A 14,157-nucleotide genomic window follows, 5' to 3' on the forward strand; every position below is an offset into this window, starting at 1 on the left:
TCTGTGGCTGTATTTTTGTTTTGTTTTATTTTGCTACCTACCTCAATCACGTTTTATCTTGAACAGAATTTCTTACAAAAATATACTGTGGCTGCCATGAGAATGTGCCTGGAAGACCTTCAACCACGAGAACATAATTGGCCACAGACCCCAGCAGCTGTGCTCTGAAATCCCTATGTTTGCAGTGCAGCTGTGTGCCAATGACTGGGCGTGGCAGATACTAAGGCTGGCTCATTCCTGTGCTGTGACAGCTGACTTTGGCTCCTGGACTCCCCAGTGCCCTAGCCAAACCTTCTGAAGACTAGAACATTTCCACCCACCCTTCCTCCCTCTTCCCTTCGTTCAGGTGGGACTTGCTTGTGGTCTGATGACTCTCCCAGCCTTGTCTGGCTCTCTCCCCATTTTCTCCCACAGGCATTTCCTCTAATACAAGCCTTGCACATTTCATCTGTCTTGGGATCTTGTTCACAGAGCACCCAGACTAACATGTGTTAAACTCTTTAATCCTCTGTACCATCACCTCTCTCTGCAACCAAGTTATGCTTCCTTCTGCATTCCACATCATCCCTTAATGGCAGCTAAAGTGGGCTCTGGGCTTAGCAAAGAAGGAGCAGTCTGACAGCAAGGATGGTCTTAGACTTCTGAGGATAACCGGGTTTGCTTCCTGGAAAGCAGTTTTTCTGACAGGTGTAATATCCATGATGAACTCCATGATGCCTCATTTGGCAAAGATCTCCTCTGTGTTTCAGTGGATTGGAGTCTGAGCATCTTTATTCCTGTCTTGATAGCACAGTGTCATGGTTTTATTCATAAGTGCTTAGAATAGATACCATTCATTAGACACCGACTATATGCTGTATCATACCAAACACTTTGAAAACACTATCTCTAATTCCCTCATCTCCAAGAGGTTTGTATTCTTGTCCCCATTTTACAGGTGAAGAAAGAGTGGTTCAGAGTGGTTTCAAGACCTGTCCCAGAAAGTTGATGCATCCAGGCACAGTTCTCTACTGTCTGTTAGAGTCACTGTAAATTCCATCAATGACTCTCCAGGCCCACAGATGGTTGGGGAATCTGAGCCTTGATTCCAACTCTGCAGAAGCCAGGAGGCTGCATCATCCACAGAATCCAGGGTCCTGAAGCCAGACACTTCACACACTCCGAAGAAGGCCTGCACACTAGGCCCCTCAGGGCTGCCTGGCATGTTCTTTTCATTCTTCCCTGACGCTTGGTATTCTTTTCCTAAACGCGTGACTTGGAAAACCACACCCCCTCATTCATCAATCCCAACCTCAAAGGCAGGCTGCCCTCGCCCACAGCTGTCTGACCACGGCTCCCGCCCCAGCAAAGGTGACTGCCCAGCCGCATTCTGAATCTGCCGACCTTCTCCGCCTCGGGCTCACAAACAGCTTGCCAAGCGCTTTCAGCCAAGCGCCTGACAATTTACAACCAGAGCAGGGGCTGTCACGGTGCCTTTGATGCTTCCATCAGGCCCTGGGCTCATTCATCAGCAGCCTGGGAAAGCCACAGGAGCTGTTTCCATCTCTGGCCGGCCTGAGAACCTGCACGACCCAGGTGACCCACCGAGGCAGCAGGAGCCTGGCAGAGTCACCTCCTCCGTCCAACCCACTGGGTGCCGGCCCCTCCCACCATTTCCTACCTGCTCTCCCAAACTCCCCTGCAGGGGCTGCGCCCAGAGCCCTGAAGAAGGAATAAACACTCAGGGACAAGTGTTGTCAGAGCCGGTGGCAGCCCTGGTTGCGTGGTTTGGCTCGGTTTTGACCTGGCTGTGTGCTTCCGCTCTGGCATGGTGGGGATGTAGAAGGTGGTGAGGAGGGAAGGATGGTGGGTAATGCGGGGCCAGGGTCCCCAGCCCCTGGAGTATGGAGTATGCAAATGAGGCTGGGGAGTGGAGTGGAGACCTCCACTTTCCGGACTGCAGAGGAAAGAGCCCTTTGTTGCCCCTCCTCACATTTTGGCTTTCACAGGATGGCTGCTAGTTACTCTCAGTTACTCTCGCTGGAAAAGCCCAGAGGAGGGACTTGAACATTGTTTCGAGCTACCTTCAGTAATAAATACAATTAGTCCAGTTGCTGGCTGGCCTTGACCCTCAGGGCTAATTTGGAGAGAAGATTATCAAGAGCAGGACTCTGCATGGACTTGCCTGGGCAGTGTAGGATATTCAAAATGTGACTTGCCCAGCTAACAGGGAATGCAGTCTGCAGACTGCCATCCCACACAGCAGGGACTCTGGACTGCAGGAAACACAGGACGCACTTAACAGAAACGCACCAAGGGGAGAAAACTGACAAGGAAGGTTGGAGGCAGCACAGTCCTTTCTAGTCACTGATAGACTAGTCACCCCAAATTCTTACTCCTCAACCCCCATCCCCCACCTTGCAGGGCAGGGGAACAGAAGAAGAGCAGGAGGGCCTAGAAGGGCAGGACCTGAGCAGAGGACTTCCCCAGGATGCTCTGGAGCCACCCAAGAGTGCTAGCATCAATTTAGATTTTCAAAGAAAGTAGAAGTGTGACTCTGCATATCATCTCTACTCTATCCCCAGGGCCCAGACTCCTCTTAATAAAGGTGGGTTCCATCTATGCATGTAACGGTGTGGAAGTCACACTCCTAACTACCCACGGCAACCATCTCCACCCATCAAACAGACTCTGAGGATAGGGCTGGGATAGGAACCTATCACATGGTCAAGGCTATTATTGACTCCATCAGGGCCTCAGCAGGACGCAGATGGCAAATCAGGATAATTCTAGGAGGGTTTAGTAAAGGGACTATTACAAAGACACACACAGGGCATATGGAATTCTCAAGGGATGGTGCAATATCTCAGGGCTAGTAGGAGTGGAGCCTCCTTTCCACCTCTGGGCCAAGGCGGGAGCAGTTCCTGAAGCCAGAACCCAGGGACAGAGAGTGCGGTGTGCAGAGGGCTGCCTTATAGGAACTGAGACCTTCAGGAGGTGGAGGGACTTATCTAGCTGACAGGGAGGGAGCCAGGGGGTGAATACCCTGACTTCACTCTCCCCCTCATCCAGGGCTTCCCATTGTGCAGCCCGAAGCTGCAGGGCGAGGGAGCCAATTGATAGCCATACAGGTCTGCCTCCTGGGGCACAGAGCAGGGTGGGGAAGGCTGGAGACTGGACCTGAAGGGGCAAATGGGATGTGTCCAGAACAGGGTGTAACTGTTTTACTATCACACTCAAGGCCATGCTGATTTGAGCATTATGCTGGGCATGCCGATCGGGAAAACGGGGAGACGTTCATAATCATGATAAAGGAATTTATATTTCTATTGCTTACCCTAGACGATCTTTGTCTAGGGCCCTTTGTCCTTTGCCCGGCCATACTATGTATTGGGTCTGTGGCCAAAGCTATCTGGAGCTTAAAAAGTGAACTTGCAACACCAGTCAAAGATAAACTCAGGAGGAGACTCTCCGTGCGGACATCCGGACATGAGACCTGCTCTGGTCTCCAGCCTTGCCCCGGAGGCAGGGATCTCTCTCAGCAAGGGTCACCACAAAGGTGTCCTCCCCACCCTCAAGAGGAGCCACCTTCAGACTCCCAAGAAACTGGAGACTAGCTATTAGGAAACTGCAGAGGTGAAGCTAACCCAGGGAATTCATAACCTTGTGCCATTTAGACAAAATAGTTAGTAGAAAGACAGTACTGTTTTCAAAAAGGCATATTAACCCAGAATCACAAGGGACTTTATTTTAAAATAATGGTGAATAGCTTGTGAGACAAAGAACAGGTCAAAGTATACAAAATAACTTGTATCCCACTCGTATCTGTTTTTTTTCCCCTTTCCGTTGCCTTTTGTTTACATGCAATTAAGTTGTGTAAGGTGAATTAGATGCTTTGTTTTATTTCAAGTAAACACTTGGTTTGATTTATTCATCTTACTGGTGGCGTGTTTCTCTGGGAGCTCCTAGTTACTACTCCAAAGTCTCAAGCATCTATTAAAACTGCTAACTCGCAGCACCGTCTTGCCACCAGTGGCAATAAATAAAGAAAAGGTACAGTCCAGAGAGAGTCTAACAAGTCCCCGTGGTATTTTTCACCAACAGAGATGAACGTGTTATAGAAGAGAGCAAAATAAGAATATTTTTTAACAGAGTAAGAAAGTGGAGAAGGGAGACAAGAAGAGGAAAGAAAATGAACGAGAGGAAAGAAAAAAGGATGATGAAAGGAAAAACTATTAACTAACTCAAACAGTTCAAATTTACTTATTTTAGTGAGCCATGTCCCAAATGCCCATAATTCTTCAGTTCCTGCCGAGAATACATCAGAGAAGCCAAAGGGTAGAGGGCCACCCAAGAGGTGAACTGCGAGCACGTGTCTCAGAATGTCAATACCTGAAGGTGAACTTGGAGCACGCAGTAGGGGTGTCATTAATGTCTTCCACAATGAAGGTGATCTGCATGCGATTCTCCTAACCCCCCAAGGGTCTGTCCTTCACCAGAACTTCCAGAGCAACGGAGGGATTTCGTCTTAATTCACCTGCATCTCGATCTATCCTCTGCGCCACTTGGATGGTACCAGTCACTAAGAAGGCAAAGGTTACAACATGACTCTTGGAAGAGAAATGAAGAGTAAACGCAGATGGAGACTCGGAGCAAATTGGAAAAGAACATTCTGGTATGAGGACTGGCTTACACAGAGAACACCTTCTATACAAACACATTACAAAAAAAACTCATGTAAGTTCCTGTATTTGACATTGATTGGGGTGCTTGACCTGACCCTTCTGGAATTTTGACCTCAGACTTCAGGGTTGGGCCCCTGGCAGCAGTCCTTGCCTATGGGCTGGACTATGTTGGGGACTATGTCAGCTATGTTGACTGGACTGGTAGACAGCTGACTCAAGCTTGACCCACTAGGTGCTCTTATTGGAGAATTTGTAACTGAGAGACATCAGTCAGGTTAATAGTGGAGCTACAGGGGCTGGCCTCATGGCATGATGGTTGAGTTTGGCATGCTTTGCTCTGGCAGCCCACGTTCGTGGGTTCAGATCCCGGGCGTGGACCTACACTGCTCAAGCCATGCTGTGGCGGCGACCCACATACAAAATAGAGGAAGACTGGCACAGATGTTAGCTCTGGGTGAATCTTCCTCATCAAAAAAATAAAATAAAATGGTAGAGCTACAGATAAGGGGCTGGAACTCTAGCTGCTGAGGTGGCTGGGGCAGCACTGGTTCCCACCCTTCCTATGCCCTGACCTTTCTCATGAGATACCCAGTATCCTGTTAATGGGTGTCCCTACCTTTGTTTTTTGTTTTTTGTTTTTTTTTTCCTCTTGCTTGGTTTGGCTTGCCTTAGTTTCTGTTACTTGCAAACAAAGAGTCTTAATAAATATGCTACAAAAAACCACCATATTTGTTAAAAGTTCAATTTGCAATAGCAGAGTGAACAGAATTCTAAACCATCATTGTCTGTCCCTACACCATCAGCTGAGTGAGGCCCTTGATGACAGGACACTAGGAAGTTTCCAGAGGCAGAGCACAATTATTGCCTTTGCCTGCCTGTCCTGAGAACAGATATCCTTTTGCCCTAAAGTCTATGGGGCAAACAACACATTGTCTTTCTGGGATTGTCCAATGCTGGCCTCCACAAAACTATTACGTCAAGTGAAGTCCTTTTTGGTGATGTGATAGGGACTTACAAGGTGGGACAGTCTAGGAGTGTGAAGAAGGCGGGTTCTGGAGTAGAGCAACTTCGATTTATATCTCTGCTTCACAACCTACGAGCCGTGAGACCTTGGACAAGCCACTTACCTGTCCGAGTCTCTCTCTAAGCCTAGTTTCCTCATCTGTAAAATGTGGATTTTGATAGTTCACTGGGTTGCTGTGCTGAGTACCTAAGATGGAAGGCCTGTGGATCCCTCCCCATAGTGCCCAGTATGTACTAAGACCCCAATAATAGATGGCTATTCTAGGAGGAAAAAACTCTCCTTCTCTGCACCAAGACACTTAGGTGGGAAAATAATTCCTAGCAATCCAGCAGATCAATCTAGATCAATTCAGTTCAACACGGTAACCACTAGCCACATGTGGCTATGTAGCACCTGAAATGTCGTTAGTCCAAATTGGGATGTGCAGTAAGTATAAAATACCAACAAACTTCAAAGACTTGGTAGAAAGTAATAATGTAAACTATCTCATTAATAACTGCAACATATTGATTACATGTTAAAATGATAATATTCTGGATACGTTGGGTTAAATAAAATGCCTTATTAAAATCAATTTCACCTGTTTCTTTTTAAAAATGTGGCTGCTGGAGACTATAATATTACATATGTGGCTTCTACTCTTCTTCTTTTGGACAGCACTGGTCTGGACCCCCTCTTCAGAAGACTCCAAGGTACCCTCAGGATAGTGAACTCATTCATCCTTAGATGCCCACCTGCCTCAAAGATGAAGGATGATACAGCTGTGACGTGGGGCCCTGTTCAGTTTCCTCAGCCTTGAAAAAGACGGCTTTTTCATCTATTACCCTGGAAACTTACGATACTCTAGACAGAAACGCATGCCCCAGACCAGAGACAGATAAAATATTTGTAAAACAATCCAAATGGCTGAATTAAAGGATGCACATAAGGATGTGTGTGTGTGTGTGACTTACACTGATTGATCATGAAATAGCTGTTAACAGTGGTGAGACTGTAGAGGAGGAAGCTGGTGACACCTTTATCATCAGGGTCCTCAGCGGTGATATTGGCCACGATGGTTCCTGGACTCAGCTCCTCCAGAATCACGTACACTCACGTTGGGCTGGAACAGAAATACAGCAGACACAGCTAGTTTTCAGGGGCATGGGAGGGTGGAGTCTAGGAGGTGGGTATTTTAGTGAGTGCTAAATATAGCGCTGAGCTGTTGAAGCTGCATCAACATGCTTGGAGGGAGATCTCAGAAGCTGGTAGGAGGGGTGACCGGCTTTTGTATTTCCAAAGATCACATCCCTGTGGATGCAAAGAAAGTGCCAGGCTGTTATTGCAACGATTGACATCGGCCACGGTCCCTGAATCCATGCCCACCTGATGCCATTTCAGATCAGCCTCGGCATTAATATCTCTTAAAATAAGGATAGTTGGTCTATCCAGCTACCTTCTCTCCTTCTCCCAATTCTTGTGCAAAAGTTACCTGAATTATTTTAAAAATCCATCTGGACACAATGTCCAGAACTACCGGTTCCTGACTCTCATCCCATGGCTGCCACCAGAAGCTGAATAAACTGTAAACTTGCTCTATTCTAGTGCCTCTGCTCACTTGTTATTTCTGCCTTGTCTTTTTTGTTTTTGGCCTGAGGAGGCATAATTTACACACAGAACGTGTACACCTTTCTGAGTTGCATCAATCATGTTGCTCTCTGAACAGAGATATGAGCCCCCCGGCAGAAGCCAAGGTCAGTGCACTGCCCACCAAGGATGACTCCTTACAAGTTAACCCCAAATCACCAACTTGCCCATCGTCCTCAGACCTCCACTGTCTTTGGAAAAGGATAGGTTTGAAGTTTTAACTATACAACTTGGGTAATCGGAGTAACTTTGAATGCACCAAGGAAGGCTTATTGTTTAAGATAATTCTGTAGGAAGTCCTTTTGCTGAGGGAAAATCGCTTCATCTGGGGCAAATAGCCACCTCTAATTTACCAGTTTCCTAAGTGTGGATTTTCCCACATGAGATCTTCTTTAAGAGGGGAATACTAAACCTCGGATCTAAATGATTGCATCCAAAACCATCCCTGTAGGGCAGGGAGGGCCTGAGGGAGGAGAAAGGAGAGGGAAGCTCCAGCTAGAGGCAGAGGCAGGCACAGAAAGGCTGGACCCAGGCCCTCCCCGACCAGGGCTCCTCCCTGGATCCTGGGCCTGTCCTCATTCTTGAGGTGACCTCCTCTAGGTACACTCCATTGTTGGGAGACAGAAACCTTGTTGGGGCCAAGAGGCCACTCCTGTGCTCTGGGCCTCCCCATGCAGTGTCCCACTGAAGTTGCCCATTAATCTATTTGCTTACCTGACGCACCCCATTCTCAGGGAATCTGTGCTACTGCCCACTGATGGGTCCAGGAATAGACAAAGTTGGGGGGGTGGGGCAATGAGGAGGGGTGGCCGGAGCCAAAACCAGAGCCAGAGGAGAGACGGTGGTGGCCCCAGGTCCTAAGGCTAGACTAAGCCCTTATGCCCATTGTGTGAGATCCCCTGTCTCTATCGTGTTATATTTCTTCTTTGGTTACTCTGAGTGGGTTCCATTAATGTCCAGCAGAGAGCTCACTAAGATGCCCAGGCTTCCTCCACAGCCTCGCCCTGCTACTCCAAGCCTGGTCCCTGCATGTCTAACAGGCTCCCTGGGGATGCCGGATCTGAATGCAGATCTCAGACCCACTTAGACCACTAACTCAGGATCTGTGTTTTCACAAAATGCCCAGGGGGATTTGTATGCACTTTAAGGTTTGAGAAGGAGTGTCATAAGGAATCACCAGAGGTGACAACCACAGGCTCCCAGCCTCTCCTAGGACAGACAGAGGATACCTTGGGAGGAAAATCCCCTTCCTCCCACCCTCCCTTCTTCCTTCTAAGACAGTGGCTCTCCACTGGGAGTGATTATGTTAGTTGTCACAACTAGGGGAGGGGGCTGCTACTGGCATCTAGAGGGTAGAGGCCATGGATGCTGCTAAACATCCTACAATGCACAAGACACGCCCCACCACAAGGAAGTACCCAGCTCAAAATGTCAGTAGTGCCGCCCTCTAAGACCTCACGTTCTGCAGGCTCCTCTAGTCTGTGCTGGGGGCTCCAGGAAAGCAGGTCCCCGTGAAGGGGACTAGTCAGGCTATTGATGAAGGCACAGCTCCTCAGGTACAACATTCTCTCCTTGGCTGACCTGATATTGAGCTTGGCAGAAGACAAAATCCTTGGTTTGTTTGGTTTGGGGATCCAAGACCCAAATAAGTATAAAATATCACTTAACATAAAGGTGTTACCCTCAGACCACAGTTAAGATCTATTCAAGTGCAGTGAAGCCAGAGGCCCTGCAGCCACCCGACAGGGTAAAGCTCTGATATCACTTATTCCCACACTCTTCTCCAGCATAAACGGGATCACCAGACCCTGGGTGAGGGGGAGACCAGGGCCAATGGCCACACTCATGGGAAAGGCTGTGAGTCCCAGGTGACCACAGATGGCTTCATCGCTAGGAACGAGTATTCAGTAAGTGCATAAGGTGCCTATACACTGGCAGGCCCCAGGTTGAAAAGGACTATGAGTATACACAAAAGAAATGGGCAGAAGCGGAGAAAGACCTCCTGCCCAACTCTACGATAAAGTGCTCTGCAAAAATAGAAGGCTCTGTGCTCGCTGGGTAGAGAGTAAGTATATGTCAGGTACTTTTACAATAAAGTGCTCAACTTTAAAAATAGCAGAATCTTAGAGTTCACATCATGAGTCCATAAAGCATTCAGACGTCTGTCACCACCCAGGGATAAAATGGTGAGACATTTTCAACAACAGAAACAGTACTTACTTTGGTTGTGTTAATTGCAGGACCTTAACAAATAGTAAAGAAAAAAGAGTTGTTTCTACATTATACATTTCTACTTCACATTCAAACTCAGTATACTTGAGTCAGTTTGAGGATTTAATTTTGTTAATCCCAAATTAAATAACTTACAGTTAGTCCTAGCACTGACTTGGGGGAAAAGGAGGATCATGGTTCGAGGGAACCACGAAAGCCCTCGAAGTCAGCACCCAGTTTGAAACTGAGCAAACTCTTAACAAATCGTGGATGGCTAGGGGAGTAGACTGACTAACTGAGCAGCCTGGACAACGTCAGGGCAGCCATCGTGCCCCAAATCCTTCTAGAGCACAGGCTCCTGCAGGACCGGCCCTACCAACATCCATGGAACACTGCTTGAAATAATAAAGTCTACTGGTTTTTTAAAAAATGGTTAGACAATCACATAGGTCATGCTCTCTGTCTGGGATGTTGCCTAACAGGTTCATCTCTCAAACCAAAAATAAGAACCAGAATTCCAGAACGATCTCAGGGGGCCCCAACCACCAGCCAAGGTCATGTTCTCTTTCTGCTGAGGCCAGTTGCTGTATTTTGGAAGATGTAGTCCAAACCAGATGGTCCACAAGCTCTGGCCCCTTGGGAGAACTTATTATTTTCCCCTTTGCAACCCCGTTAGCCTGCTTTCCTACCTCAAAGACTGGGGGTGTGGGGGGGCATTGCAGAAAGCATCGGCTCCAGCCCCATGGCCATCACCTTCCTCTGGGGGTTACTGATGAGTCCACAGTGCTGTGTGGGCCAAGACCTGAATCCGAATCCAGGCTGGGATGTCACAGCTATTTATAAACTGCCTGTACTGTGCTCCTGGAGGAGCCCGTCAGCAGCAATGCACTGCGTCATCCTTCTGAGCTTAACCTGGCAACAGGCGTTGACGGGAAGCATTACGTGGGAGGGTATCTGCCAGTGTTCCCTCCACATCAAAACGCAGCAATTGGGCTGTAGATTGTGTGAACATCCAGATGTTTCACAATTGTGGTGTGTTTTGCTAAACGGCACCAGCTTAGCCAGTGAATAGTGGCCTCAATACCTCCCAATCTCAGAGTACTTTTGCAAGCATTCTACATAGTTCTGGGGCCCAGTCGCTTTTTGATGGTGGAGTCTCCTGGGCTGAATCTATTCACAGCCATTAATGCAGGTAACCTCCAGGCAGGAGATTCTGCCAGTTTCCTCATGGCTGGCTCCTGAGCCCACCTCAGCGATCCGGGCAGGCAAACTGCTGTAACCAGTAAGCCAGGCTGTTTGCAGGGTCATATGCCAGCTCAGAGCCCCATCTTCCGCTCCTAAGTCCCGATCCGTAGCAGGCTCAGGTCTCCCCTTGTGCCTGGGCTGGTGCCTGGCACATTCCCACAGGCTGCCTCCACCGGGTTCACTTCCCTCCCCACCTCTGCTGGATGTAGGAGCTGCCAGACACAGCCAGATCTCTTTCCTGGATCCACCATGGCAGGAAGAAACTTAGAGCACCAGCAGTGGGCAGGCCCCTTCAGCACCATGGAAACAGCCCTCTCCTGGTTAGGAGAGGATGGGCTTTCCTGAGTCCTGACTGAAGATGCGTGCTCTCAGATTCTGCTGCTGTTAGTGGTGAGCACTCTATTATAAAAGTACCTGCCTCATATTTACCTTCTACTCATGCCCAGCAGCAAGCCTGGCACCAGGGGCACTGTGTCCGGCCCCCACCCCTCCCCACCGTACCCACAATCCCATGGTGTGTGTGAATGTGGGGGTGCGGAGGGGGAGACAGGTGTAAGATGGAAGTCCAGAGGCCCAGAGAAAGGACACTGAAGATCTCGGGCCTGTTCTCTCTCCTGCAGGCCAGAGCAAAGGGCATCCCTCCATCTTGTATTAAATGTCTGAGGAGGCTGTGTGCCCGCAGGCCTACCTGGTAAAGCGTGGGGGCTCATCGTTGACGTTCACAATGTTCAGCTGGAGGGCGGTAGAGGCCCTGAGCACTTGGCTGTCTCTCACTTCCACAATGAGAGGGTAGCTGTCAGGAAAACACCCCAAGGGAGGCAGTCAAGCTTCGCTGACACCACCTCAAAATGGGGGGAGAAACAAAATGGGGTGGGAAGAGGGAGGAGAGAGTCTGTCCCCTTTCTGTGCTCCTGCAGAGTCAGAACTGCTGTGTCCACACTTCTCTCCCCATCTCTGAAAACCACTCTATTTTTTCGTCCTGTAGTTCTTATTCACAGCCACCATCTGAGGAGCGCCCGCTCACGCCCGCCGTGTTGCACACTCTAGCTCCGTTCCTCACGATATCCCGGCAGAGTGCGCACAACACCCCCGTGAGGAAACCGAGGCCCCCACAGGTTAAGTAACCAGCCCTGGTTCTCACAACTGGTGCAGAGGCAAGAGCCAAACCTGAGCTAACCCCAAGACCTGTATGTTTTCCTCCTCAAACCCTGGCCTCTCCCCTCGTCTTTCCTCAGAGGCCTGCTCACTTCCGCCCTGCTGCTTCCATGTTAGCAAACGGCTCTGCCAGCTGCTCTCCCAAGCCAGAGGGCAGCTGAGCAGCCTCCAGAGGCTCTGGGAGCCCTCTCGCGCACCTTCATTCTTGCTACCTGGTGAGGAAGATTTTGGACAGGGAAGGAGGCCTTCCAGATAGTTGCCTTATGCCCTATTCCTCTGGGGCTCACCCGCCCTGCACTTAGCAGGAAGGCAGCAAACCACTCAGGACCTCCCCAGCTGCCCTCAGGCTGCACTAGGCCTGCTCCCTGACCCTCAGATAAATGGTACTTCAAACCATGTCACTGGCAAAGGCTACCTGCTATGTTCTGCTTCAAAGTCAAATTTTGTTGTGGAGAAGAGGTTCCCATTAGCAGACATTCTGAAGCTCTTTGAGGGAGAAATCAGGAAATACTAAAAAAAAAACAAGAAAATAAAAGGATGTAACTAAGTGCACCTCTGCCCCTTTCCCAAGGAGATAAGTTTGTTCAGTTCCCATTTTATATTCTTGGCCCATGGAACATTCTTGATGCATCAGGATGAGGCCCAAACGGGCAGTTCTCAGGCTTAATGGTTCTGGAGTCAAGAGACTTTTGGATTTGTTGGTCTGCGCCTCTCACCTTGATTGGCCACAGGCTGCGGAGTCGGTCACTGGATCCTGCTTCGATGGCAGAAGGCATATAAAGGTGCCCAGTCCAGGCACTCTGCTTCTTGGTCCAGTCTCCTCATCCCTGTCACTCACTTCTGCTTCCCAGGACAACTCCTGGCTTTGATTCTATGTCTTGGCTTTAACCAACACTGTTTAAACACAGCTACCGTGTATTAGGTCATACTAATACTAAAGTAAATAAGATGTCCTCTTAAAAGAACTTATGACATAGTGGGGTGCAAAAATGTTCACGAGCATCATTCATTGAAATGATGGAAGGGAAAAGGGGAGGGATAAGAGTAAGAGAGAATGAAACTTAGCAGGGCCTAGAGTCCAGGTTGGAAGTTGGTTTGGGGAAATAGTAGGGCTGGTTTTAAATCTGATCTCAGATTTGTGGCCACTGTTCAAGTCCTCCCGCGTCTTGGGGAGAAGAGAATCTTCGTCCTCCTTGGCTCCCAGTGCCCAGCCCATCTCTCTTGATGACCACCTGCCCAGCACTACTTGCTCGGACAGGAACACAGGCTTATTTTCACAGCCCGCTAAGGGCCAGCCCGTAGGAGGACCACCCTGCACTCTCCATGGGTCCTCACCAAGATTGCTTCCTTGCTCCCATGATGGAGTCAACAAAGTAGGAGAAGGACCTGGATCAGAAGAGCTGAGTCCAAGTTCTAGGCCTTACCACAGCATCACCAAAGGACAAGTTCCTTAATTTAGAGATGATACCACCAACTGCTCCTCCGTGTTATTGTGAGGATTAAATCAGAATTCACACTGTAAAATGTGAAGGGCCACAGCAACACTCAAGGCTTACATGTTTATATCCACTTGTTCCAAAGGTTTTTAAGGTTGGAAGCTTTCATTATTTCCTACTAGGATGAAAGATGATCTATTCTCAAAGCCTAGATCTCTGGATCAGATAATCGGTGGAAGTTTTGCAACCAGAACCACAACCCCTGAAGTCTAGTATCAAAGGACGTGCCAGCCAAGGTTTCCAACCCAGCGATTTGCTATGTTGTGATTGCAGCTGAGGTTCCCACAGGAGAAGAGAGAATTCACAGAAAATATATTAAAGGTCTCCTTTGGGACCAATATAAGGTTTTTAAACCATTTTTTAGAGTTCATTATTAAATAACATTTTTCTAGTTGTAATGAACATTTTTTTTACACAAAAATTGGGAAAGAGGGAAAAGTATTTTAAAAACCTCATTAGTCACCTGTAAAATCTCATCATTTTCATGAATAGCCTTCTGTTCTTTTCCATGCAAAATACACCCCCAAAAAATTGAGCTGATGTTCTAACCAAAATTATAATATCTTTTTCTTTTCATTTATAGGTTGAGCGCTTCCCCATATTCTTAAATCTTATTTTACAGCCTGGTTGGTTAATGACAGCACAGCATTCTACTCTAGGGGTTTATTTTACTAAGTCTTTCTTGCTGGTCACTTAGGTGGTTCCTACCCATTTTTAAGAGGAAATGTTTGGGCAT

The 14,157-nt window shown here is 48.3% G+C and overlaps 1 protein-coding gene across 1 annotated transcript in view; it reads right to left on the reverse strand.

The window, feature by feature from the left end:
• Positions 1 to 14,157, reverse strand: part of CDHR3 (cadherin related family member 3) — a 58,797-nt gene that overhangs the window by 19,370 nt on the left and 25,270 nt on the right. The window contains 4 exon segments of the mRNA XM_087434795.1: positions 4,372 to 4,561; positions 6,642 to 6,790; positions 11,459 to 11,563; positions 12,341 to 12,435. Coding sequence (XP_087290921.1) covers positions 4,372 to 4,561; positions 6,642 to 6,790; positions 11,459 to 11,563; positions 12,341 to 12,435 — 539 coding nt within the window.

The sequence above is a fragment of the Ceratotherium simum genome, chromosome 1 (genome assembly GCF_057802395.1).
Source record: "Ceratotherium simum simum isolate JZ-2026a chromosome 1, ASM5780239v1, whole genome shotgun sequence".
NCBI lineage: Eukaryota > Metazoa > Chordata > Mammalia > Perissodactyla > Rhinocerotidae > Ceratotherium > Ceratotherium simum.